The 26,616-nt window shown below is 39.7% G+C and overlaps 1 protein-coding gene across 1 annotated transcript in view; it reads left to right on the top strand.

Moving 5' to 3' along the window:
• Positions 1-16,589, top strand: part of TM9SF3 (transmembrane 9 superfamily member 3) — a 29,908-nt gene extending 13,319 nt beyond the window's left edge. The window contains exons 8-13 of the mRNA XM_010020134.1: positions 8,350-8,489; positions 10,070-10,138; positions 10,231-10,377; positions 10,805-10,888; positions 10,998-11,074; positions 15,236-16,589. Coding sequence (XP_010018436.1) covers positions 8,350-8,489; positions 10,070-10,138; positions 10,231-10,377; positions 10,805-10,888; positions 10,998-11,074; positions 15,236-15,303 — 585 coding nt within the window. The 3' untranslated portion in view covers positions 15,304-16,589. The remainder of the gene's footprint in view (positions 1-8,349; positions 8,490-10,069; positions 10,139-10,230; positions 10,378-10,804; positions 10,889-10,997; positions 11,075-15,235) is intronic.
• Positions 16,590-26,616: the final 10,027 nt, after the last annotated feature.

Raw genomic sequence — 26,616 nt, forward strand, 5'->3', positions numbered from 1 at the left:
AGAGCAGTGTTACAACAACTTGGGAAGTTAGTAACTTGAATTTTGTACTGGATGGCCAATTGAAACTGGTTATAAGCTAAAAGAATTCCAAGTGAAAGCGACTTTCAAAACATTGCAGTCAAGCAGAAAAAATGAAAGACTAGGCAACAGTATGAGATGAGACGTCCTGAGGAGATCTGGCTTTACAAAAATGAATCACTGTTTTCACTTTGTGAAGTTGTATTTAGTATCCAGTAATGGTCTTGTGTCTGTGTATGAACCATGTCACTTGAAAAACAATGCTGGTTGGATTACTTTTTCATTTAATCATGATGACTTTTCTTGTTTCTTGTGGCTTTTGTCAGAATTTTGTTTGTCATGGCCCTTTCAAGCAACCTTGCATAACCCTATGAATCATAGTATCATAGAATGGTTTGGGTTGGAAGGGACTTTAAAGTTCGTCTAGTTCCAACTTCCTGCCAGAGGCAGGGACACCTTCTGCTAGACCAGGTTGCTCACTATGTCCCCTGTCCCTGCCCTCGCTTTAATCCTGACCCATAAGCTCTCAGTCAGCTCCTCATCCATCCCAAGGCAGAGCTCCATGCACTCCATGTTGTCATTGACATACAGTGCTCTCCGCCAGACATTGGCCATACAATGTAAGAAATAATCACTTGGTGCTTTGGCAGAATTTCTGTTTGAACTTGCAACAGGTAGTATTTGAGGGCAGATTTATATTTTTTTTTTTGTAAATATGCGCCATAAAATTGCTTTTTCTAATTTTGTGCAGTAGCACTGTTAACTTAAGAAATATTTTAATACAGGAAGGCTTGTTTTCAATTTCTGTAGCAGGACTTGGGATTTAACATTTTTTATACCTTCCTTTTTGCATATTGATATTTGTGATATGTTAAATTGTTCAGTCTATTCAGAGATGTTTGAGTAGCCTTGGATTTCTTTTTAGTTTAAATCCACCATAAAATGAAGATTAGTATCACAGGTTGTGTCTTACATATTGTATTATTTGGGATATAATACAATTCAGTATGTGACTGAAAATACTTCTTAAGAACACATTGTTAATGAATGAATGTGGTAGAAATCATAAATGCCAATAAATAAGACAATTCTCAGTTTCAGGCAAAGGCTTTAAACAATTTTTTTACTGATAGAGTAGTCATTAATTTACATGTACATTGCTGGTTCTTGTCACCTCTTTATTAGCAGTATTTTCAATGCATGCCTAGACACCAACTTTTTCCGTTGAATTCATTGTTATAAACCCACTAAGTATAATATCAAGCTAGATATGCTTATAAACTGTTCACTTATTTTTTTTCTGATTTTCTTGAAGAAATTATACTAAATTTCTATCTTTGGATGTGTATGTATTAGTTTTTGCCCTAAAGGAATACTGTATTGGTTTTTCTTTCCTAAACTAGCAGTCATATACAGTACTGTCATAAAAGTTTACAACATTGATCTTTGTTATGTGCAAAGAGGCTCTGTTTTACTGTTGAGCAAGCATTTATGGTATCACATTTCTGACTTGTATTCCCATTCGGAGGTCAGGAATGCTGAGGGAAGGGAATTCCACCTGTGCTGAAGTTTGTCTTGTAAATCTCTTCAAGTGATTTGTATTTTAAGATCATGGAAACATGTATATGCCAGAAGCAAATGGGAATATGAATCTTCAGGGGTCACTTAATCAGGATGTTAGGACTCTTTATACACAGTGATTTTAATGATCTCAAGGTTTTATGAAAGTGTTTGAATCATTATGACTGTGGCAATAAAACTTTGGTGGAGTTAGCAGACTTTTAGTAGGAGCAGGTTATGAATCGTAAACTTCATCAGCATAAGCAATGCTCTGATGGCTTCAAAGCAGCTAATGAAGCTGGTTTGTAGAAGGAAACGATAATTGTTTGAAATTACTGTGTTCTGCCTTGGATTTAAGTTACCAGGAGGCCCTCTGGCTTTATGGATGAGGAACCTTTTTGTCTTCCTGCCTTTGTTTTCAAGGTAGAGAAGCTTCGAGAATTCTCTAGTGCAAACTTGCTGCTGCTGCTTTCTTGGGAAAATAAAACCTCAGCCACCTCAATGTACTAGGACACAAAGATTACTTCTTTTACTCTGTCATGTCTTGAAACCAACCCTCCTTGATTTAAATTGCTGGCAAGAATTACCACTTTTTCTTGACTACGGTAAATCTTGAAAAAGCAGAAACAGGGTTGCTGAAAAAAGTCTCTGAGCTAAAAGGTTGCTAAGAGACTGTGCTTCAATACGATACCCTGTGCATTGCCATTTTGCATTGCCATTCCTCAGTAAACCTCTTGGTAGTCTCTTCTCTGTGACTTAATTCCTCCTTCCAGACAGATTTTTCTATGGAATGTAGACAAGGGCAGCCAGTAGTGTCAAAGACAAGATATCCAAGCTAACAGTTGCTGCATCTGTGATTTACTGTCTGCTCTTTTACACTTTGTCTTGAAATGCTCAGATAGATTGGGCTCTTCAGGACCCTCATACGCCTCGTCATTGCAGTCTGTTTTTCTGGTTTGAACTTCAAAGCTCCATTCACCTCATATATCTCATTCCTGATGACTGGGATGTCCTTGAAGATGTGGTTGGTACTGGGAAGATCCAAAGCTTGTTTCTGAAATAATTCTTCGGTCTTTAGCCCTATTAGCTATACAATGGAAGCAGTCTCACCTATGCTCTGACAGACCTTATGTAGTGAAATACACCATGAGCCTGAACAAAGACTTAACCTCTTCCCTGGGATATCTTTCAGCTGCCTTTCCCCTCTAAATGCAATAAAGACTGTGACAGATTTTATTCAAATATGGGAGCTTTTAAAAACTTGATAACTTAAAACTTTCAACTCCTTAAGCATATGAAAGAGAGAGAGAAGTCTGGGGTTTGTTCTCTCATCTTTTCACCTTTATAGAAATGCAGTGGGTGCTGTTCAATTCTTTGTTCTTTTGGAGCCCAAATTTGATTTTTTTGGGGTGTTTTGGTTTGGTTTTTTTTTTTTTCTTTTAATTATATCCTGTTACTGGCGAACATAGAGGAGTTCTGAAGGTGTTGTACACCTTGACTTACCTTCTGTTGCTGTTTGTTAATCTTTTCAGTGTACTTACCAATCACCTTTCTATTTTGTTGTGTTTAAATTATATGCAAAAAATGGAGCATGGAACAAGTAAAAAGAATTTTACATAATGGCAAGTTAAGTGACCTCTCCATATATGTTTGAGGAGTGTGGTGGTAGTTCTCTGCAGAAATACTAAGTAATGCAGAATTTCTACAGACTACAGTATGATTGAATTTGAAGGGAGCATCTTCAATCTGGTATCTCATATGTTGTGACTGCTTTATGTTGTTCTGTGTGTGATACGTAATTTAAAGATTTCCATTAAGGATTCTATGACTAATGTAATGTTCTGACTGCAGCATCCATGCAGTTTCTATTAAACTGCTTAAGATGTAACATTTTTGTTTCATTTGAGCAGTGGGTTCCTGGGTGGCTAACGTTCCCAGTATGCTTTTTAAATGATTTAATTAAATAAGGTTACACACACTGATTTTCTCTTGGGATCGAGACCCTAGTGTTTGCGTCTTTTATACCTTGTTTAAACTAGAAAAAAGTTTCCTCCAAGAGATGGCTTAATCCAGGCTGCAGCCATCCCTGACAGCTCTAAGTTGATACGACTATTGGCTGCCACTGAAAAAGGAGGACCTGGTAGCGCCGATGATTTTCATGCCTTGAGCCAGTTAAGGAAATACACCTGGCTAAAACTAGAAAAAAATCTAGTTATATACATTTAGCAGGATAATATCCTCGGATTGCCTGAAAGTGACTGTGGAACCCGTGGCTAAAAGCCTCGTTTTTGCTGAAAATAGATACAGCATAATGCTTCTGCCTACATTTTCAGCAGTTCAGTTTATTACCCAAAGCAGCACCCTAGATTAACAACTTAGTTGTAATAAAATTAGTAGCACTTTATTTTGAAGCCTTCTATTCTTTTCTTGTTCTGTATAATGTCTGGCCAGATGATGTGCAGAAAACTGTTTCATTATACAGATTCAGTAACCTCTATATGGGGGGAGAGTCTCATGAGTGAGAGTGCAGTTTTGATAGCTGATAGGAAAGACCAAGCTGCTGCTTTGACAGTTAATTTTTATTGCTTTTCTCCCTTGTGCATTAAGCAGTCAAGGCACCATAGCCTGCCAGTAGCTGTTTAATATTAGATATGCTCATAAAAATTTTAATTATCACCTTTGAATGAAGTTTAATCTACAGTTGTCAGAAAATATGAAACACATGGCACTAGAACATAAATTATATCCCTCTTGACAATGCTTCCGTTCAAATAAGGAAAAGTGAATTCCGCACATTCAGTCAAGGGCAGTAGAATATTCTTTCCCCATTAAACCAGAACAAAAATGGATTAGAAAGAATGCAAGCTTGGTGAGACTGGCAGTCTCTTCTGTGGCAACTAAAACCTGCAAACTAAATCAGATGCTTTTGTATAAATATGTCAAAACAAAATAGGTATGTTTCAATATACTGGCTTGCTAGAAAAGCTTATATAATTAATATGTCTTCAGCAACATGGATTATGGAGAACATGCTTGGTTTTTTGGTGGAAAACTGGGGTTGTAGATCTAGTAGATCTGCCTGTTTACATAGTCTGTGTTTTTTGAAGTAGCTAAAACTGTTCTCTGACTTTCTCTTGGCTGATATTACATTACTTCTCTTAAAAGGCTCACAGAGGCTTAACTTTTTTACCTCTGCCAGTCATGCAACAGCTATTATGGGGGTTTGAGCTCCTTGGTATGTTACCAGTGACCTCTGTAGGGAGGTGCTTCTGCTGGAGGGCAGAGAATGTGGAGATGGTGAAATGGAGACTAGTAAGTGCCTGAGCTGTTTTCACCACTGTAATCTTGTTCTCTGAAACTTTGGGGGCAGAAGTCTCAACTTCATCTCTTTTTCAGTGAAGGTACTTGTGTACCCCAGTGCCCTGTGTTCGTTTCGGTTTGGATTTAAACTCTCTAGGTTCAGATACTGCCCAGCCTACATCTTGAACTGCCCTTGCTATGTGTGGCAACGGGCACTACCTGTTCAGCCTGGGAGGGAGACAGTCTTCACCTCGGATCTGAAGTTAAGAGGAACATGCTTGAAAGGGCAGAAGCTAGAAAGGCCAGCTGTCTTCAGTCTCTCACATTCAGAGAAGACTAGTGCAGCCAAGAATGAAGACAGTAAATATTCAGCAAGCATCAGTCTGTGCAGGTAGACTACCTTGGAGTCAAACAGAATTGAAAGCAAGAAAGAAGATGTTGTGGAGATCAGCAGAGTGTGTGTTGATTCTAACCAGTACCGGTTGTGTTGGTCAACCTACTAAGACCAGCGTGTTGCTGTCACCAGGGTGGGGTTTTGTCAGAAGACAGGATGTTCACATCTTTGTCAGCTTGAACAGCTTATTAGAGGCAGGTAGAAGTGGGAGGCATTCCTGAGTCTGCACTATGGTCCATCCTTGCCTGCCTAGTTGGGCCTCCTTTGCACTGCAAAAGCATGTCAAATAATTTCTAGACTCCTGAATGGCTCCAGGGAAAAAGGAAAAAAAATTGTAGTTCAACTCCAGCTATCCTCAGAACATAGCATAGCATTAAGACAGCCAGTTCACTGTTAACAAAACATTGACTGTACTGATGCTGCTTACTGGATTTCACTGAAGGTGCTAGCTGTTCTGTCTGAAATCAGTTCCTTTTGACTAATAGAATAGAATGTTACACCATTATCAGTAATGCTTTGGCTGATCTGATAATGAAACCACAAGCACTCGGATTTTCTGACAGATGCCAGTTACAAGTGTGCTAGGAGCAGGTTGGCAATACTTATGAAGAAGCCATTATTCAAGGAACTTCGGTCTGTCTCAGCTTGTTTTATGAAAATAAACATTTTAGAATTCAGAGTTAATGCTGAGTCAATTTCCTAGGCAACAGCGCAGCCAAGCTCTGCTGGAGCAAGTTGGGCCTTCTCCTTACCCGCCTGATTTGATATTTCCTTGCTTGGCTCCTTGTCCAAGGTTATATTCTTTCCATGGGGATTCTCTATGGTAGATTTGTTTTGCAAGATGGACTTTTACAAGCTACTAAGTTTTGTTCCAGGTCTGCTGGGAACCCAAGGCTGTTCCTGGACAGTTTCTTTCTGCACTAAAGCAGTGGATTCACTTTATACCACTATTCCCGATCAGAGGTAATTTCTGAGATCAAGAAACAAAGCTACAGGCATTTTGGTAACTGCAGTGTAGACAGTTGTGGCTGGGTGAGAGGTACAAATGCCCTGTCATGCTGCCCATATCTGAGCTTTCTGCCTCAGTCAGATTTGAAACCTACCAGCTGGGGTGCCATGGAGTACCATGGATGGGGCCACCTGAAACAGCTGGAGGTCCTTGCTGGGCTGGAAGAAGAGCAAGCTCTTCCTGCAGTTGGAATTGGTTTCAATATGGTCAGCTTGGAATTTATTTGTATCCTGGATTCTTGGATATCTCTTCTACCCAGTGCACCTCAAACATGCTGGGACTTCTGGTCAGGATTTTAGTAAATATAGCAATCAGGATGATGTGTTTTGATTTTTTTTCCAATACTTTTTTGACATTTTTCTCTGAAAATTCTCGTCTGCTCTTCTTTTAGACTGAGCAGTTTTAAAGGGCAAAACCTTCATCCATTAAGTGAGTTAATTGAATACTTCTGTAATTTATTCATAGGCAACCTAAGACACTATGCTTGCTTACCTGTGTTTTTTCAAGTAGCGGAAGAAGATAAATAGGAGACAAGAAATATGTATTGTTTAAAATCTGCTTTATTATTGGCAAGTACAAATACTACTTAACGTTTCCGTATTTACCATTGAAGCTTCATATACTAGTGGCTCATGATGTAATTCTTTAATAACCTATCCTCAGAGATACACAGAGCAGTCTGGACAGTGCTTCTGCTTGTTGACCGCCTGTTTGGTGTACCCCTTCTATGAAGCATGAAGGCAACATTTGCCATTCACATCCGGCCTAAGCTAGTAATGCTATGCAAGTCAGTAGTAGAGGGATAACCCACTGACTTTTGTCAGATGTTGCCTGGTGTGATTGATGTAATGCTTTGTATTGAGCTAATGTGGTTCTGGCTTTTCAGCTACTTGCAGTAGAATTCTATAGATACAACGTATGTGAACAGCCTTCATTTACCCTGGAGTTACTGCTTCATAAACAAGTCAGTGTGTGTATCTTAGACTTGGTCCTCTATCCATTGTTTTAGATTAATCTGCTGCCATGGACTTTGTGTCCTGATGGAGTGAAAGAAGACTATAGCCTCTTTGCTCAGGAGGCAGCAGGGTGTACACAGCACCTCAGGCAACAGCACTTTTAAAAGGCAGTATTTTCATATGCTTGCAAGGAGAAGGTCGCAGGGTCAATATTCAGAACTATGGTTATTGCATAACCGTAACATTGGTAACTGTTCTGTCTTTAATTATCAATATCAGAAACTTAAACTGTCTAATGCAAATGTATTTTGTGAATAAATGTTACAAGTAGAGAACATCTTGCTAAACACTTTAAATTTCCCTGTTTTGGAAGAAAAGAAATACGATGCCTTTAAGGAATAGCAGAAGTAGAGCTACATACATATATGGGGAAAAAAGGTGATTCATGGTAAAATTTTAGGGAGGCTATTCCGTTGGAAAGAGCTGGAACATTGGCTTGACTTCCCCTCATTGTGCATAAACCTAACCTCTATATGTAAGTAGGACCATTGCACTTCTAAATTGTGTATGTGTGCATACGAACAATCACTTTGTGTGCATACAAATGGCCATCTTTGGCAGTCTGTGTTCTTAATTACCCAGTTAGTGGATAGTGGAGAAAACTGAACCCAAAATTTTGGTTGGTAGCATTCTGGGGTGGCTTTGCAGTTCTTGTTTGGGTTTCTTTTTTGGATTGGATTAAAAATTTTGCACCCAGCAGTTCTAATATTGTGCAACTGCCTAACTGCTAGATGTTAACTCCCAGGGATAGCTTACTCTGCAAAAGACAAGCTGACAAAATTTTCTGTGAAGTACCATGAAGATTTCCATTTCTTCCCTGTGCAGAAAGTCTGAATCTCTAATGGTTCTGTTCTCTTAACTGATGCAAGAAAATATACTTAATAATGATTATTAAGAAGTTTCTCAGGAAATTTGACTAATGGTTCATAACCAGGAATATGATTCTACAGCAGTAATAAGGGCTAATGCATATATAGTGTGGGCTGGTTGTCTTTTGTCATCTTATGCCTGTTGGGCTTTTATTTATTTATTACTTTATTTTTTGCTTGCAGGTGGCAGTGTGCTGTATTTGTTTCTTTGTCATTCTTCCATTGAATCTTGTTGGTACGATTCTTGGCCGAAATCTGTCGGGACAGCCTAATTTTCCATGTCGTGTCAATGCAGTGCCTCGTCCTATACCAGAGAAAAAATGGTAAAGATAAGCATAAATGTTAACTAGAAGTATTCACTTCAGTATGTTTAAAATGACTTTTCAGGTATGATCATTAAATAAAAAAGTTGTTAGAGAAAAACTTTAAATTGAGCTGTGCCTTGAAGAATAGCTTTACTAAAACTTCCCTTATATGATTTTTCTGTTGAATTAAAACATGATAGTAATAGTTGTAGCAAATTTTACAGCCCTGGATCATTGATTCACATTTAGCCTGATATGCTCTTTAGTCTCTTACGTAAAAGGGATGGTCCCAACCCAGTTCTTGTATAGGTATCTTGAAACTGAACCTTCCTCTTTAGTTAATGCCTCTTACAGTTTTAGGGTTGAATGTGCCTCGGAGGCGGAACTATTCTGGTTAATGGTCTCCATGTACAAGCTGAGACATCTTTGCAGGGTGATGGTGGGGAGAAGCTTGCAATGCTCTTCCCAATTCTGCACTTTTGTTAATGGCACAGAGCCTAAAATATTCCAGGTATACCATTTGAATTGTGACTAAGCCTTTATTTTTTTAAGTAAATGTAAAGCGGTGTCTAGTCTCAAAAAGCAGACTTGAGGTTTTGGAAAATCATGAATGCAGTCACTTTTTCCTATTGGTTTAATTCTGAGGTGGAAGCAGCAAGCTACAGAAATGAAAATATCCTTAGAGGATTTTTTTTTAATAGATTTTTCTTGCTTTCCCGATTCAGAGGAACGGAACTGACAAAGTGAACTGGGCTCTGAAACATGTATGCCTGTGATATCCAGGAAGTGCAGCACACTTGGTCTCTTGTCAGTGGTGGGTTGTGCAGCTCAGATACTAGGATTTGATTTGTCCTGTGACCTGTATCTTTGAAATCTGATGGATTTTTCTGGATCAGCATGACAGATAAAAAGAAATAAGATACTTATCTTGAAGATGATGAAATTGCACACCGTCAACTTAGACAAGTCTCCCTATAAATAATAAAGGAAGCTGCAAATTAAATCACTGCTTACTAGCTAGATTCAGCATCATTGCAAGTCCTACACAGAGGTCACCATTAGTAAGTGACAGTATCATCTACAGGTAGCTAAGTATTCATTTTTGGCCATAGCTTGTGACTCAGCGTAGCATTAAAAATAAACACTGGCTTTTAGTTAAATAACCATTACCCTGCACATTTTTTTCTCTGCTTTTTTTCTGTATTTGTAGCCATCAACAGCACTGAGTTTTCTCTACTTTTGCTCAAGGCTAATGGATGTTATAGGGCTTGATTGCTTAGGTCCTTCTGGGACAAGGGAGATCCTTTCTGTAGCCTTTAGGACTGGTAGATACCTAACTTCCTGCCTGTAGGTGATATAGGCATGAGTCTTATGTTTTGTTTCATCTTTCCCCAAGAATAACTTCTCCTTCTGTCCATACACGGCATCTTTGGGGGAATCTTCTTTCTAATATGCTGGTATGATACAGAAATGTTCTTGTTTAGCATGTCTTTTAAATAATTCTCTGTGCTATAGTAGTAGTTATCTGTTTATATGTCTTAATATATTTATAAATGCAAGATGAAAATTGCCCCTAAACTAATCTTAACATCTTTCAGGTTCATGGAACCAGCTGTTATTGTTTGCCTAGGTGGAATCCTCCCTTTTGGATCAATTTTTATTGAAATGTGAGTCGTGTCAGCTATTTACCAATTTGATTACAAGTTATAATCAATTGAGTTGAATTACAATATCGTCGCATATTTTGTTTACTCTCCAGGTATTTCATTTTTACTTCATTCTGGGCTTACAAGATCTACTATGTTTATGGCTTTATGATGTTGGTTCTGGTTATCCTCTGCATTGTGACAGTTTGTGTGACCATTGTTTGTACGTATTTCCTGCTAAATGCAGAGGATTACAGGTGGTAAGTATTGCATTATTTGCAGTTAACCACATTATGGGAGTTTTAGAGAACGATAGTGTTTCTTCAGTCTAGATGGGTTTTTTCAAAGTGTCCCATGTCCAGATTTTAGCTGTCGGGAAGAAAAGCAGTTCTTGGATCCTTTTTGTACAGGAGCTTTCTGTGGGTATGTGCATCTGTGAGTGCATGTATGTTTGTATAAAAATTGTATATGAAGGCATGCAGGAATATGAAGAAGGATCATCACTTGGTGTCGATGGTAGCTGTTGCAGTAGAGGCTTTTGTCACTTACAGCAGACAACATCTAGATTTTGTTAAGTAAGTCTGTAGAATCAGTGCACTTTATTTTCAGACTAAGGTTTTAGTGTGTTGTGCATCTTCTTGGGAAGCCTTTTGGTTAGATATATGGTGGATGTGTGTTTACTTTCAGGCAATGGACAAGCTTTCTTTCTGCGGCATCAACTGCGATTTATGTTTACATGTACTCCTTTTACTACTACTTTTTCAAGACAAAGTAAGTGGTAGTTTTCTTCCTTGAATATCAGATTACTGCATTTTCAAATAAGTTTATTGATAAAAAATAGAGAAAATACGTAGCATAAATTCTTGCCTGTCTTTTTCAGGATGTATGGCTTGTTTCAAACATCATTTTACTTCGGTTATATGGCAGTATTTAGCACAGCTTTGGGAATAATGTGTGGTAAGTTTCAAATATATTGACAGCTTTCTAATGGAATTTTCCAGACTGTTGTGTTTCTGATTTTTGCTATGTAATTTTGATTGTGGAGTGTGTATGTCTGCAAGATCTGCTCAAAAAAGCTTACAATTTTGAAAAAGAATCTTGGAGTTCTCTGCTTATACTTCGTTCCTAACTAATACAGATTTCTGTGGATTGTGCCTTCTGATAGGAAGATAGTTTATGTACTGTGCAGAGAATTTCATCTTCAGCACAAGCTTGGAAGACTCAGTCTTAGGCAAGAAGTTCTGCAAAACAAATTCCAAATTAAATTGAGTCCATGCTAGCATTTTGTTGTGCAGTTTTTACTGGTGCCCCAGGAAAAGGAGCTAGGTATAACCGTTGAGGCACCAATGGTATCACAGTACTGATGTCACTACTGTCTGTATCTTGTGGCATGTATATATGAGGGTGACCAGAACAGAAGGACTGAAATTTCAGGTTAACATTTGAGAAGGAAGTATTGGGATATTCAAGGCTGAGAAGAGTTCAGAATGCTCCTGTGTGCAGCTGGATTTCGTTGCTTTTTAAGATTCTGTTTTGACAGATGTTTAGAGTAAACCACAGTTTTCGGCATGGAGGTCATCTAATAAAGTCAGATGTACTTGTTCATCTGTTAACTTTATTTTTATCCTTTCCTTCATGACTTTCTGAAAAGTGCTACTTAGTTCTTTTGCACTTTGTATGATGTTATTTGCTTTTTATGTGTGATCTGTATTTAATACTTCTCAGCAGTGAATGAATAGTGCTATAGATATTGATGGAAAGATTTCTTTGCATTAGATATTTGAGACATATAATGTCTTACAAGAACTTAATTTCTGTAAAGTATACATTTCTTGATATCCCAAGAGGGTGGGTAATTTCACGACACTTTATAAAAAAGGGAGGGAAGTAATCTCTTAACTACTGAGTACCTGTTCCCCTTTTCTCTCATACAATCTAATCTTGCTTCATCAGGTTCTTGGCACATTACAAGACTTCCCTGCTGTTCTGGTAGTCTTGCAGCCATTTTTTTTTCCTTTTTTTTTTTTTTTTTTTTTTTTTTTTTCTTTAATAGGCTTACACTTTTCAGCTCTAATCTTTTCTTTTTAAAGTACTTAGGCTGGTATTGATTAAAATGTCTATGATGCAGAAGCCAAGCTTGCCCACTAGTTTCTGTAATTAAAATGCTTTTTAAAACATAGAAAAGGAAGATTGTCAAATGCTTTCTTGCCATGGTAGGACACTACTTGATGGAATATTAGGGTAAAATCCAAATATATTCAAAATCAGAAAATAACACATTGAACTTCATTTCCACAGCTCTATTGAGATTTCTTTTTGTCTTTTTAAGTGTGTTGGAAGAGAAGCTGTGAGATTCCTTTTTAGTGAGAACTCCCATTTACAGCATGTGGAGGGAATAAAAAAAAAAATCCCCTGTCAAAAAGCATTTGTTTAGGGAACTTGCTGCCATTGAGGTCTAACAAAGACATTTGTGTTAAGGAATTGTGCAGTATGTGTGCTACTGACTGTATGTCTCCTGTGAAACATGTGTAGAGCTGTGCTTTGGAGGCTCACACAGATGGGCGTGTTCAGCAGCATACAGCTGAATATGAGACAAACTAGTTAGGGTCCAAAGCAGCCACAGGGAAACTCTCTGTATGCTTGTATCATCCAAGTCGGGTTTTAGTTCCCCTGACAATGCCTAGTGAACTCAAATCCCACATGTAGTGGGATGCTTTGATCCACAAAGTCTGCTGCTCTCTGTAGAGCATCTCAGTGCTGGGACTGGACAGTAGGGAGCCCATGAGAACTTCCAAACCTTTTGAGCTCCTTGTGTTTCCCTCTTAGTGACAGAAAAGAATAAAACTTACTCCCCAACTCAGTGGATGGCTTAGGAGCTAGGTAGTATACAGAATGGCCTCTTATAATGCCACACTTCAGCATCCAAATAAATACTGTAAGTACGATTGAAGAGCTTTTCAAAAGAAATTCTGTGTATACCGTCACAATGGTAGTAAGTGGTAATTGGTTTGAAGTAACAGATGAGAAATAATCTTTTTTCTGTTCTATAATTTCTCTTCCTCACTATTTTGATTTGTCTGATTTTTTTTAGAAGCTTGTTCTGCTGAAATACACTTGCAGTCTGTTTCTGCTAAACCTATATAGGCCGCAACCAAGTTATAAATATCATCTGATAAGGCGTTTAATAAATAAATAAAATAATTCCCTTTACTGTGGACTTTTTATGCAAATGAGCCAACTGTCCTGCATTTGTTTCAGGAGGAGTTCTCTAGTCGTCATTGTCTAGGGTTTCCCCCTCCCTGCCCCATGTTTTATTCAATGCCAGTGAAGTAGCCTTGAGGCTTAACCCCTGCCTTGGGTATGGGCCATTAGTGGTCTTCATGGATAAGGCTCCTGATTCAGAACAGGTTTTGATTTGTTTATGGGGTTGAGAGCTTGTGGCCTCATGTGACTGCTACTCTCTGCTCCTCCCCCTCACTTCCATCTCATGCACACATTCACTAGATCCCAAATGAAACACAATTAATGCTTTGTTCTCCCAAATCTTTGTGGTATCACTAGAGAAACCCCCAGAGAACAAGTTCTGGAATATATCTGACTTTAGCAACTAAAATGGGCATTGAATCTGTTGGTAGTGCCTGCTTTAACAGGCAAAACATGACGAGTCTTAAAACTGGAGTTTAGTGACATTATTTTGTCCATTTACTACGTAAGACAGAAGATGAGTTTGTTGACAGACTACAGAAGAAGCTGTGTCTGCTGCTCTAAGCTCACATCACCAAGCCTATGCTGTAATGGTCTCTCCTGGAACTACCAGGCCTTCACAGAATCATTTCCTCTGGTGCATCCTCAGCACACTTCATGCTTGGAAGCAGCAACCTGATCTGTGTGCTGTATTTGTTTTAATTGAACTCTACTTTCTCCAAGTTAGTAATACAAATCCCTGATTTGCTGGCCATGATGCTCATACAGCTTGAAACGCTGTACAGCCCAGAGGCTGACTCCACAAGCCTTTTAGCACTCTGGTAGCATTGGAACGATGCATTGCATTTGCCTTGTGCAGATTTCCTGATTACATATAAATGTTGGCTTTTGGGGTCTAAACCCCAAAATTTTGTGGATGTTTCATGGCTAACCTCAGGAATTATCCAATCAGTCTGCAGGATGTAAAGAACTCTACAGATTCTAACAATCTGAAAGCAGTTGTGTCTAGTTCTTCCTTGATTTTCAACTTCACTTCTAACCTGAGAATGAGCCAAACTGACTTCCACAAGGCTGATTTACTCTCATTTTGCTTGGAAGAGATGAAGCTATTACCTGTGGATATTGCAAGACAACAGTATTTATTGAGACTGACAAATGTGAGGTTCTGGGTTTGACCAGCTAGGTTGCTGAATCTCTTTCTGAGAAGAAGTCTTGGTCCAGTGCGTTTCTTTCATTTCTAGCTGTCATTAGCCTTGCAGTATTTTGGGTTTAGTATAAACTGTTGCCCCTATCAAAACCCAGTGACCTGTTCTTTTATAACTGCTGTGGCAGTGCATACTCTGCTCATGATTCTTACTAATTTGAAAACCACAGGTTGCAATTTCCTTTAACTACTAACTGCTACTAGTTTAATCTCTTTGTACAGACCTCCTTGGAGTTTAAGACTCCTGGGATGGGGATCCATTATTATTTGTGCTTTGTGGGAATGAAAAAGCCATCTGCCAATAAAACGCTCATCCAGAAGGCACGTAACTTATAATAAAAACCCACCTCCCATCCACCTTCCCCACAGAGTGGGTGATTGTATGTTTTTTACCCTCTGTTCAGAAAAAGAGACCTGGTTATTGGCAGCAGTAGGGGGGCTGCTATATTTATCAAGGCCAAGTGAGCATGGGCTCTTGGTAAGATGGCTTAATGGATTTGGATTGCTAGACTAGGGAAGTTCTTGCCAGACGTTCACTGGAAACATGGATAATTGGAGTTTGAAAACAAGTATTGCAGGTAAATAATTTTCTGTGTGCAGAATGCATGCTTTAGGTGACTTTCTGTTTAAGTGTGTGTGTGCTTTATATTCCTGGCCTATTTAGATTATCAGCTTTCTAACATACTCAATGTTTTTTGTTTATTTTGCAGGAGCTATTGGTTACATGGGAACAAGTGCCTTTGTTCGTAAAATCTACACTAATGTGAAAATTGACTAAGGAAATATGAAAATAGAACTATGGATCAGCTCCTGTTTTCATGGGGATGAACTTGCACATGAAAAAGCGCGAGAAGAGATTTGGGTTTTAACACTGGGCACTATATGGGTCTCCATTTTGTGGATGGCTTAAAGTAACATCTATTTCATTGATCCTAGGTTCTTACTGACTGCTTTCTCCAACTGTTCACAGCAAATGCTTGGATTATATGCAGTAGGCATTACTACAGTACGTGGCTAATCTTCCCAAAAACAAAAAACATAAAACAAAAAACCTAGCTCATTAAAGATGAATAGACTAGCTCTCTTCAGTGAAGAGGACAAACGGTTTATTTAAAGCATTTGTTCCATTCAATAAAAAGAGGGAAACTTGGCTGCTAAAACTACTTGATTAGTAGTCTTCCTGGTACTTAACATTTCTAAATTATGTAAAAATGCCGTTCCAGAAAGATTACTCTTCTGATTTTTACTGCCATTGCCAGGATAGGAGGTATGTTTTATATTTTGACTCCAGGTGCTTTTTGGTTTATTTGCGATATCAACTATACCCTACACTCATTTGTTTAAAAAATAATTTAAAACTATATAGAAAACCCATATGCATGTAATATATCAGCTATTGTTCTAGTTGGACCAACTTCCCTTTATTTATCTTTAAAGTAATATCCAGCTACATCTTAAATCCATCCAAAGAAAATACAGTCTGAAGACGGGATGTGTTCTCTGCAATGCAATTTACTGTACAGTTAGAAAGCAAAATGTTAAATGAAGAGGATTGTTTTTTAATAAACAATTTGAGGTCTAGATTAAAACAAAACCAACATTTTAACTGAATGTCTAAAGTGATTCTCCTTTTTTCCAAGTTAGTCTTGCCTTTTTTTTTTTTTGTTTGTTTTTTTTTGGGTTTGAATGATTTTCCTTTAGACATTATACAAGGGGTAATAAGTGTATATAACATTAAATAATGTAACTTAGGTGTAGATCCCAAATGTATTTGGATGTACAGATTTACTACAGAGTACTTTTCTGATGATTCGGTGTAAAAATGTGTGAATTTGGGTGGCTTTTTACATCTTGCCTGCCATTGCATGAAAAGTTGGGGTTTCTTCACAATGTGTGTATGTCATGCTTTTCTGTTCTATTTCCTTTCTCAAGCTCTTACAGGAATTAAATTTGTAATTTAGAACATTTTAATTTTTGTTAATCCTATCTGGACACTTGTGTAACATCAAAAGCACAGTTGCTTTAGAGTGTTCAGAGAACTAAAATAAACTTTTCAGACAAAAATGTTCTGATTGTGAAAATAGATGAGTTTGCAATTGAAAAATGTTTGTAAAGGCGTGATACTGCTGAGCGCCAGTTGCTGTATACAACATTGGTGTGGCTTTCAAATATCAAAACCCCATGTTTTGAATTCAGAATTTGCTTACAACTGTATTGTACAGTACAGCTCCAAAGTGGATGACCAGCCCAAAAAGATTCTTCTTGGCTAAATCGTTTGTGGAGATTTGTGATCCAGCTAGTGTACTGAGAAAAGTAGGGGTAAGTGTGGGCTGAAATAAATGGGGCAAATAAAGGTTAAGTCTTTCTAAGATGACTGTTAATTACGCACTGTGTTTAGCTAGAAATATTCTGAATGTGTCTGTGACAGATTTGAGAGCCAGTTGGGTTGATACATGTATTTATTTTTTTTCCAGGCATCTGCCACATAGAGATGTTTTCATCAGTGTGGCTGTTTGAAATAGAGCACCTGCCATGGAGACGGCAACTTCCTGAATTTAAAAAATGAGCAAAGTGTGTGTATTGATTAGCACTGTATTGTCTCTCTGTAAAAGTCCTGATAATGCAGTAGCCACAATGAAAAACACCCATACTTTTCAGAGTCAGGTTGGAGGGTGGGGAAACTGAACTGATAGGTAATAGCGAGTAGCAATTCATCCTGCTGTATATGGCTTGTGAAAAGTATTTGAGCTTTCAGCTCTGATTTCCCTGGACAATTTTAACCAATCTGTCAGAAAATAATTAAGTTTTGCTTCAAGTGAATGGTTGATGTATGTAGCTGAGCAGTGCCATTTAACATTTTTTAAGTACAGGCTGATTTTAAGATGAGCCTATAAACTGGGTCAACAGTTAGTTTTCCTTTGTTCCAAAACATGGAGACTTAGAGCAAAGAATGGGTTTTGTACTAGTTCTTGCTGGTGCATACAGCTGTGGGAAGCCCTCTTTTCATCCATGTTCTTCTAAATCTGAAGTGAGAAGCCATTATCTCCACAATAAATACATTAAGTACTCCACCGAGATAAGTTTTTTAAAGGGAATATTTTGATAATGGGTCTGTTTCTCTATTTAGAGCACTGCTATGTGATTAGTCTATCAGAAATGTCACTAAACCGTTTGTGAATTTCATTTAATCACTATTTAATGCCACAGAATGGTGGGCTGCCTACTCGCTTTCTCTATCCTCTGGCATTATTAGCTTTTGCATATCCAGATAGGATTGTATAGCTTTTAAAGTGACATTGAAAAGATACTTACTGCAGAGACATTGCTTTTGTTTCTGCAAGCACGTTCTTCTGGAGAAGTACTGTGTTGAAATAATTGACATTTTTATACTTCCACCCTAGGACACGAGTTGGGGGTTTGGTTTGTTTTCCCCTTTTCTGGTTTCTGAAGGAGTGCAAATGTGACCAGTTTTGAACAGCTTGTCTTTATGGTTGCTGTCTGGGGCAAGGTTAGTTATTTGCACCCCCCCAAACTGTGGATATAGGTTGAACTATCTTGCTAATAGAATTCAGAAGCTCTCTGCTTAGATGATGTAGTCCTTCCTCTTTTATGGAAGAAATAAAGATCTTGCAGCCAACACTCCTTTTTCCATGATTGTTTTTTAGGAGTTTCTGATTCTTAAATTCACGCTTTTTGATAACTCATCAATTGGCTGCCCAGTGCTTCTCTTCCCACTTCTGCTACAGAAGCCAGAGAATTGGGTAAATAGTTGTGTACCAGTCTTGGTCAAATTCTTTAGATAAATGCAGCTGTATTTTCAGTTGAGGCAGAGTGCATATAGAAATTGCCTCTGGGACTTCATCTATGAAAAGTGGTGAATACTGGATTGGAGATAATGGAGACTGCAAATAAACATTATATTATGCTCTGTTTTTGATGTTTGAATGTTTCAAGCAACAGTGTCTATTAATTCCTCTCCAGAATTGCATTACAAAGTGTGTAAAGGGCACACAATTAAATTGCTTTCTGTATGATAGTTTAGGTGTGTTTCTTTAACAAGATTCAGGTTAAAAAACAAAACCAAAACCCTAATACTTTATACTTTTCAGTGCTAAAACTGGGGAAAATTGATAGCACATTATTACCACTATCCTTACTGCAGACGTAGCACAAATGAGAAACATTTTGCTCTGGCTTCAGCATCACCACCGTCTAGCCAGATTTGCCCAATGAAGTCTATGTACACAGCTACGCTGAAGACAGCAGAAACGCCTAACAGTGGGTGCATCAGCAATTTCTCCATTGGAACATGTCCAAAAAGCTTAAGCTCAGGAAAAATATTTAAGTCACCTCTACAGTCTGTGGACAAGTAAACTGAAACATTTGAGCTAGAGTGGAGTGGTCCTCTTGCCTTGAATTAATTCGTAACTGTGCAGCTTATGGTTCATTTTAAGAGTTATTTGGAACTGTAGGTTGGAGAAGGATTCCATTTTTGGATCCCTTGGATTTCTTCTAGGTAGATGTACTATGATAGTGGCAGCTTTGCAATGGCTATTAGCACTGCTGCTGTCCGAACCAAGTGTTTCTTTCTAGGATTAGCACTGAATTCAGGAAAGCCCCTGCTGTTGTTGGACTTCTGTTGGAATAAAGCCGTGCTTCAAAATTTTGAAGCACTACAATTATGGCTTGCATTTTTCAGGAGCCTTTTTTAACCAAAAAAAAAAAGAAAAGAAAAATTGATGCCATTTGTCTTCCAAAGCCTTGCAAAAGAACATTTGCTTTTTGCTGAATAGCTTCATTGAGAAAATTCTCCTATTTTTCTGAGGAGATATCTGCATGTGTGTCCTACAAGTTGTTCCTCACATCTCTCAGTTTTATCCAGGAGGTGCTTTTTTTTCAGTTGTGGGAAGGAGCTGTTGCTGTATTTGCTTTTATAACTAGTTCTGTGGTTCTGAAATTTTTCTTCCATTTTTGGGTTATGGCGTGCGGGGGAAGTGGGGGTGGGAAATGGGAGAACCCATGAATGTGGAAGGGTTTATGCAGTTCCAGTAAATTCAAGCAGTTCTTGGAGAGAATAAAGGGCAGAAACTCAACTGGGAAAAGGGTAAGAAAAAGTTGTTTTATTTGGTGGGCTAACCTATTTCAGAGACCTCTAGAGACAAAGTTGCTGTTACACTATCATTGCCCCCAGCCCCATACCAGTTATGGTCTTTTTGTTTTCATCTGTGTATTTGCCATGGTGCAAGCCTTTTGCAGTAAACCAAGAATTCATCTGTCATGAGCAAGCGAGATTGTTAGTTGCTATCAGCACTTTAGGCTTGTTGATAGGTTAATTTTCTCACCAGCTCCTAGTAATGCAATACTGAACAGTATGTTAAGTCTCTCTGGAGGTTCTGCCATGCTGAGGTGTCATTTGTTAGGAAAACCAAACCCATAGGAACTTTCCTTACATTCTAGATGGAAAATCTCCTTCAAGACCTTGAGCTTGAAGCATTCCAAAGCATAACTTTACAAGTTCATACTTACCCTTAAGCTGGTATTGCCTGACTGCAGCATTCCAGAAAACGCATGTGTTTTTATGCTTGGGAGTTTATGTGCAATAAACAAAATACCTAATTTCATGGAACTGGTATTTTAGGGTTTTCCAATACTGTGAGACATGGTTACCCATGCAGTGCAGCAGTTACCTTGATAGATTCCAGTTCACCAAAGCATAGACCTAAATGCTGTAGTTTTCTGAAAAGTTTTGAGGGTGCTTGGGCACTGACACCGGTTTCCCAGAGAAGCTGTGGCTGCCTCATCCCAGGTAATGTTCAAGGTCAGATTGGATAGGGCTTTGAGCAGCCTGGTATAGTGGAAGGTGTCCCTGCCTATGGCAGGGTGGTTGCAACCAGGTGATCTTTAAGGTCCCTTCCAACCCAAACCATTCTATGATCTTGTAGTAACTAACTTGCTCTGAGATGTTCCCAAACCTGGCTGAGAACATCATGCCACACTGAACTAAAGGAAGGCTTTGAGCGTATTCATTCTCAATTCTCAAAGATTTGTCTTGGGAATTTTGGTGTTGTATGATATACCAAAGCAGCGGACAAGGCATGGTGCTTTTCCGGGCTACTGGAGATGTAATGGACCCTTTGAGTTCATTTTATGCTATTTTTTGCATTCTGAATCATTACTCTTGGTTTAGCCATATCGCTTTATTGGGCTGAAAAAAATAGATTATATTACTAGCTTAGCATGGGGCTTTTCTAGTTTTGCTACAGAGGAGTAGCTACAAGAACAGGATGGAAATTTCCTCCTCATTTCTCTTATAAATGTCTGGCCAGAAGCTGGCAGGTGAATTGGTGAACGTTTCCAACTATTTGTTTTAAAAAGAGATCTGACATTTACAGACACCCATTTACCTGCAAGAATTTGAGAGGTTTATAATAAATTGTTGTAGAGATGCTATTAGGTTACTCTAAGTTTTGCATTTGGACTCTGCAGAATAGTTTTTAGCACTTTGAATTGCTTAGCTGAAGCTGAAAGTTGATTTTTGCTGAGATTTTCCCCCCTGTTTATCTCTCTTCCAGAAACTGATTAAACACTGTCCTTTGTCTGAATCTGAAATGTACCACTTCTTTTTTTAGTGACATAAGTAATGAAGAAGGAAATCTCTATGACTGGTTTTAGCTATCTAAAGAATGATATGTAAGACAAACCTTTTTAAAGTATTGTTTGCCTGACGAGAGGAAATACCTGCATGTTCTATGCCATAACCAGGTGTGTGGTTTGGATGAAGAGGTCACTACAGAAAAATGTAAGTACAGAAATCCTGTGCAGGAACTGTGGTTGGGAAACTGCTCTAAGGCAGTTTTCCATGAAGCAGCATCTCTGCTTTTTTGAGAGGTTCATTAAATTCTACCCACTGCTGGGAAACAGCCTAAACTCAGGTAGCTACCAGCCTCTGTAAGGAATGCCTGTGGGTGAAATGGTAAATGCAACTAGCCCATCCTCATTCATAGCAGAGGCTCAGAGGAATGTTTTTACTTTCCCAGATCCATCCCTTTAGGGAAAAAGAAAAAAAAAGTATCGAAGACAGATTTTTATTTTATTTTTTCTCCTATGGAAAACAAAACAAACCCACAAAAAACATTTGGAAAGATCAGTGGATTCACCTTTCAGAATTTTGAACTGACAGATGCCTTTCCAAAGGTGTTCACATGCCCTCCTGCTTAACCTTGCCACAGAGGTCACCAAACCCACCAGCTTTGCTCAGTGCTTTCCAAGTACAACTGACTTCTGTATGAACCCTGAAAATGGATTTTAAGTGAAGTAATGAAACATCCGTTTGACATGCCACAGTTTGGGAACCAGTGGTCATGCCAAAAATCATGCTTAAGACATTTCTCGTCCTGCCTCCCACAGCTTGTCTCTGATAAGATCTCAAAAATACCCCAGAAGTAACTTAGTTTTCCTCACACAGTTGAAAGATTACAGTGAGGATGGGAAAAATGTTTGGTGTTTTTTAGAAGGGATGACTTAAAATCCAGTCTGCTGCTACTTTGATGAACAGGAAGACATTTTCCAACCACAGGTTACTTAGCTTCCCAAAGTGTCACTGCTTGTGTATAACAGGGCTATGTTGTTAATCATACAATGGTTAGGGTTGGAAAGGATCGTAAGATCATCTAATTCCAACCCCTCTGCCAAGACAGGGACGCCTCACCCCAGACCATGTCGCTCAAGGCTCTGTCCAACCTGGCCTTGAACACTGCCAGGGATGGAGCATTTACCACTTCTTTGGGCAACCTGTTCCAGTGCCTCGCCACCCTCACTGTAAAGAACTTCTTCCTTATATATAACCTGAACTTCCCCTGTTTAAGTTTAAACCCATTACCCCTTGTCCTATCACTGATGAAGAGTCCATGATGAAGAGTTCCTTTCCAGCATCCTTGTAGGCCACCTTCAGATACCGGAAGGCTGCTATGAGGTCTCCACGCAGCCTTCTCCAGACTGAACAGCCCCAACTTTCTCAGCCTGTCTTTGTATGGGAGGTGCTCCAGATCCCTTATTGTCCTTGTGACCCTCCTCTGGACTTGCTCCAACAGCTCCATGTCCTTCTTATGTTGAAGACACCAGAACTGCACACTACTCCAAGTGGGGTCTCACAGGAGCAGAGGGGCAGAAGCACCTCCTTAAATGTCTGCTGAGTCCTTAACATACAGGTGCATGTGTTTTGTCATCCTTGCCTGTGACTGCAGCAAGCTCTGTAGGGTGGATTTCGGAACCCCTGTAACAAGTTTAAGCACATATGTGTCAGCACCTTTAAAGATTCATTTAGTGAAAGGGTAGTGAATCATTTAACCTTACAAGTATTTCTTGGGTGGCAATGCAATAAACTTGATTAAAAAAAGAACAACCCACCCCCAACCTACTGCAGGAGTGACTAAAATGGATGATGGATGGAATAGAAAGCAGGGGTCAATACTAGTTTTATCGCCTGGATTTGTCAATGACAGTGTTCAAGCTGGTGAAGAAGGGATGTCCTGAGAGGGATCAACTCTAGGAGCGATAAGGAGAGTTGAGAGCAATAGATGACTAGATAAAAACAAGCGGAGAAAATGGGCAAGAGGGAGAAATTGAACAGGTTTCATCAGGGTGGGAAGTCTGTAATGGTACTAACAGATTAAATGAGCCTTTGGTGGAGTGTCATCAGGCAGAGGGAGGTGATGGTTCTGCAGAGCATGCAGTGGTGCCTGTAGGAATTAATGCATGGCACATACGGTTACACCTGCAGCAGGGGCTGTTTCCTACCGAAAAGGAAGCAATGAAGTAAGCCTAAGCAGATGTGAGGGGCACTGGAAATGCAGAGGCAAAGAATGCTTTGTGTTCAGAGGGATGTGCTGCAGGTCTCCAGGGCTCCATCTGCCCTTGAGTGACGATGTGCATGGAGGAAGAAATATATTAGCATGTTTGGGGAGCTAGGACCAGGAAAGGAAATCTCTGCTTGTAAACCTGGAGGCGGGTGAGGAGTCAGCAGTGGGACAGGCTCCAAAGGAGTAGTGCCTCTGTCACTTTGCTGGAAGATTTGCTGGACCCAGGTGTTGACAAGAGGGAAGAAGCAGGTCTTGTGGAAGAACTAACAAATGTGCATGTGTGTGTTTTGGCCTCAGGACATGTTATGTGCTAAGTAGCTCCTGCATAGCTTTGGTCATGGATGCTGTTCAGAAAGGGCTGCGTGCATTCCCGCCCAGCGAGGCTTGGAAAGGCGGTGGATTTTGTTTGCATGTGTTGGGCAGGAGGGGATTCTGCAAAGGAAAAAGCTGCCTTTGACAGCGATGGATAGAGATTGTTTTGTTTTCAGATAGCTAACTGTGGGTGTCACGAGTTGCATTGCTGGTGTGAAACTTCACTGACTGTTTTACCAGCTCAGTTGAAAAATATGCTTTCACAGGGCTTATTATGTTCCTTGTTTGCGCTGATGTGGCACTTGCCAATCAAGATGACGTGAACTGATCTTCTAAACACCAGGTAGCAGTCATTACTCTGTGTGCACTGCTTTGGCTGCCAGTTGCATAATGCCATGACTGTTACTGAGAACCAGTTCTAGAAGGGTTAAGCAGCTCTCATGTTTGGGATTTCCTGAACCTGCTTTAGTAGGCAACTTTTTTGTGTGGATAATAGTAATATACTCCTCTGAACAATTTGCACGATTAATGAGCCACATTTTATTTTGCTCTCTTCCTCATTCAAAGCTGTAGGATGTCCTCTTGTATGCCTACCCATGTCTATACAGAGCTTCTGAATGTGAGAGCTTGGGCTCCACAACATATGTTGCCACCCTCAAGGAGGTTAACAGTCTCAAAGTGGTCAAAAGACTTTGTTCTTAGTGGGTGATCTGCTAATCCATGATGCTGATCAAGGAAGCTGTTGACTCTCCCTTGCAAGTGTTCAAGCTTTTATTTTCCAGCTCAGAAGTGAAGTAGTAGTGCCAGCACCTTCTCTACAGAGTAGAGAGAAAGAGCACTTAGTGCTATTATCTCATTAGAATTGGGAGTTCTGAAGCACAGAGGGTCAATCAGTCTTTCTTTTTAAATTAACCATTAGGCTTTGCTCTTTGTCTGACAAAATCATAGAAAGTACCAACCTAATGTAGGTTTCAAAAATTACCAAGCCTTTCCTTGTTTCTGTTCAGAACACTCGTCAATGGATGGGTCAGCTGCATTTCAAATCTTCAGGAGTTTGGTACCCATTTAGGGCTCCCATTCAATATCCCTAGATATTCTCTAGGCTTGATGTTGTGTTACAGCCCCAGTTTGGTGACAGTCATTGAGGAGTGAAGGGCAGAGAGTTTGAAATGAGCATCCTCAGGGAAATCAAATTACCAGGCAGCTCTTTCAGCAGTAAGTCACAACCGTGACCCATCCATTGAAATGTATTCTTGTTAGTCCTGGTTTTGCTTCGTTTTATCAAGATTGGTGCAGCAAAAGGGTGTTTCACTCTTCCGGTGAAATTCACAGAGCCTTCATGTGCTTGCTTTCTCTTCCTACCCTGTGAGTGACAGCCCCTGGAGTAGCCTGAGACTTTCCCTTGTGGGTGATCCAGACTCCGCACCTGCTGATCCCTGTCCTCCAGGTTCCTCCTTTGATCCTTTGGGACCTGCTTGGAAGCACAAAGTGGAGGAAACGTGTTTTGTCTTCTGCTCGACTATTGCCAGAATGACTGATGCTAAAGGCTGAATGCAGGTCTTGCACCTTGCTGGTAGTAGTTTATTTGACATTTGTTGTTCATCTTGACCTGCCCCATGGGTAGCTGCACTGGCTGTGTCTCCCCAGTGCTGTGTGTTACAGAAAATAGGTGGAGAACCTGATGCTTGGTATGGAAAGTGAGTAATTCATGCCAGTCTCCCTTTCCTGTAGGAGGGAGTCTCCCTGTGCTCCCCAGCTAGCTCTTTGTCTTTACCCAATGGGCTTTTCACCAGTTGTAGAAAACTCGAGTGCATTCGATCAGCAGAGCTTTTGAACATGGTCTTCATGCCAGGGTTTGATGCAGCTTTTTTGGCCTCTGTGAAGGTTTGGAGAGGATATTATTTTCCTGACTTTATCTTTTCTGGGAAGCCAATATTTGGGAGGGGGGGAGGGGAGAGGAGTGGAGAGAAGAGACAGAGGCAGAAGCGGTTTGCAGTAGCCTGCGTTGCTGCTGAGGAAATGCCCGAATCATGTGCCTTTTTATGCTCAGGTATCATTCATTGCCATAGATAGAAGTGACAAGTTTATGGATGGCTAATGGCAAGCCATAATCTGTCTGAGCAAAGGAAGGGGTTGGAGCCGGTGCTGTAATGTGAAACACTGCTTGAAGATCCTGCTGTGGGAGCCTGGGAGTATGCAGTTGAAGAAGCAGAGTTATGGCACAGGGGGATTGTGGCGTGAACATTCATCCCAAGAACTCACTGCTGAGCTTGCACACTTGTTAGCTCTCTTCTGCTCACCACAATAGGGTCTGTACTGTCTTTGCCTAATACTGTGTCTGTTAAGTGGCATGAGGATAGGTGAGAGACCTGTAACTGTTGCTGCAGCGTCAACCTCTAACATTTTGTTTGAGCAGCAAATGCCTTATGCAGTGTTGAATCCATATGAAAGGACATGGCTGGTGCTTGTGAGACAGCTCTTGAGACGTTCTAGCCCCATCATCCAGTGGGATGATCCCAAAGCCCAAATTTCCAGTTAAACAGCCCAGTTGCCCTCAAAAGCTACTATAATGCACTTAAAAAGTGGATTAGAGAGGTAGACACACACCCTGATGCTTCACCCCATCTTTCTTAATTTCTCCCATTTACTTAGAGTTGTTTTCCACCCCATCTTTCGCCATCCACGGCCTTGCAGCTCCTCATACATGCGGATTTTAAGGCTGCGATGCCTAATAATGTTTATCCCAGTGGCAATTGAACTATTTCTCTTTGTCTGCCTTTCAAGCAATGATTATTTTGGGGGCAAATAATAATAATAATGGTAATTATGAATTAATTTTATTGTCTTTATTTATTTTAGTATCATAGTTTCAGCTTTTGCACCCAAGCGCGGCACTGGGGAGAGGAAACGGGTGTCCCATT

This window comes from Nestor notabilis, unplaced genomic scaffold, assembly GCF_000696875.1.
Source record: "Nestor notabilis isolate BGI_N333 unplaced genomic scaffold, ASM69687v1 scaffold18818, whole genome shotgun sequence".
Lineage (NCBI taxonomy): Eukaryota > Metazoa > Chordata > Aves > Psittaciformes > Psittacidae > Nestor > Nestor notabilis.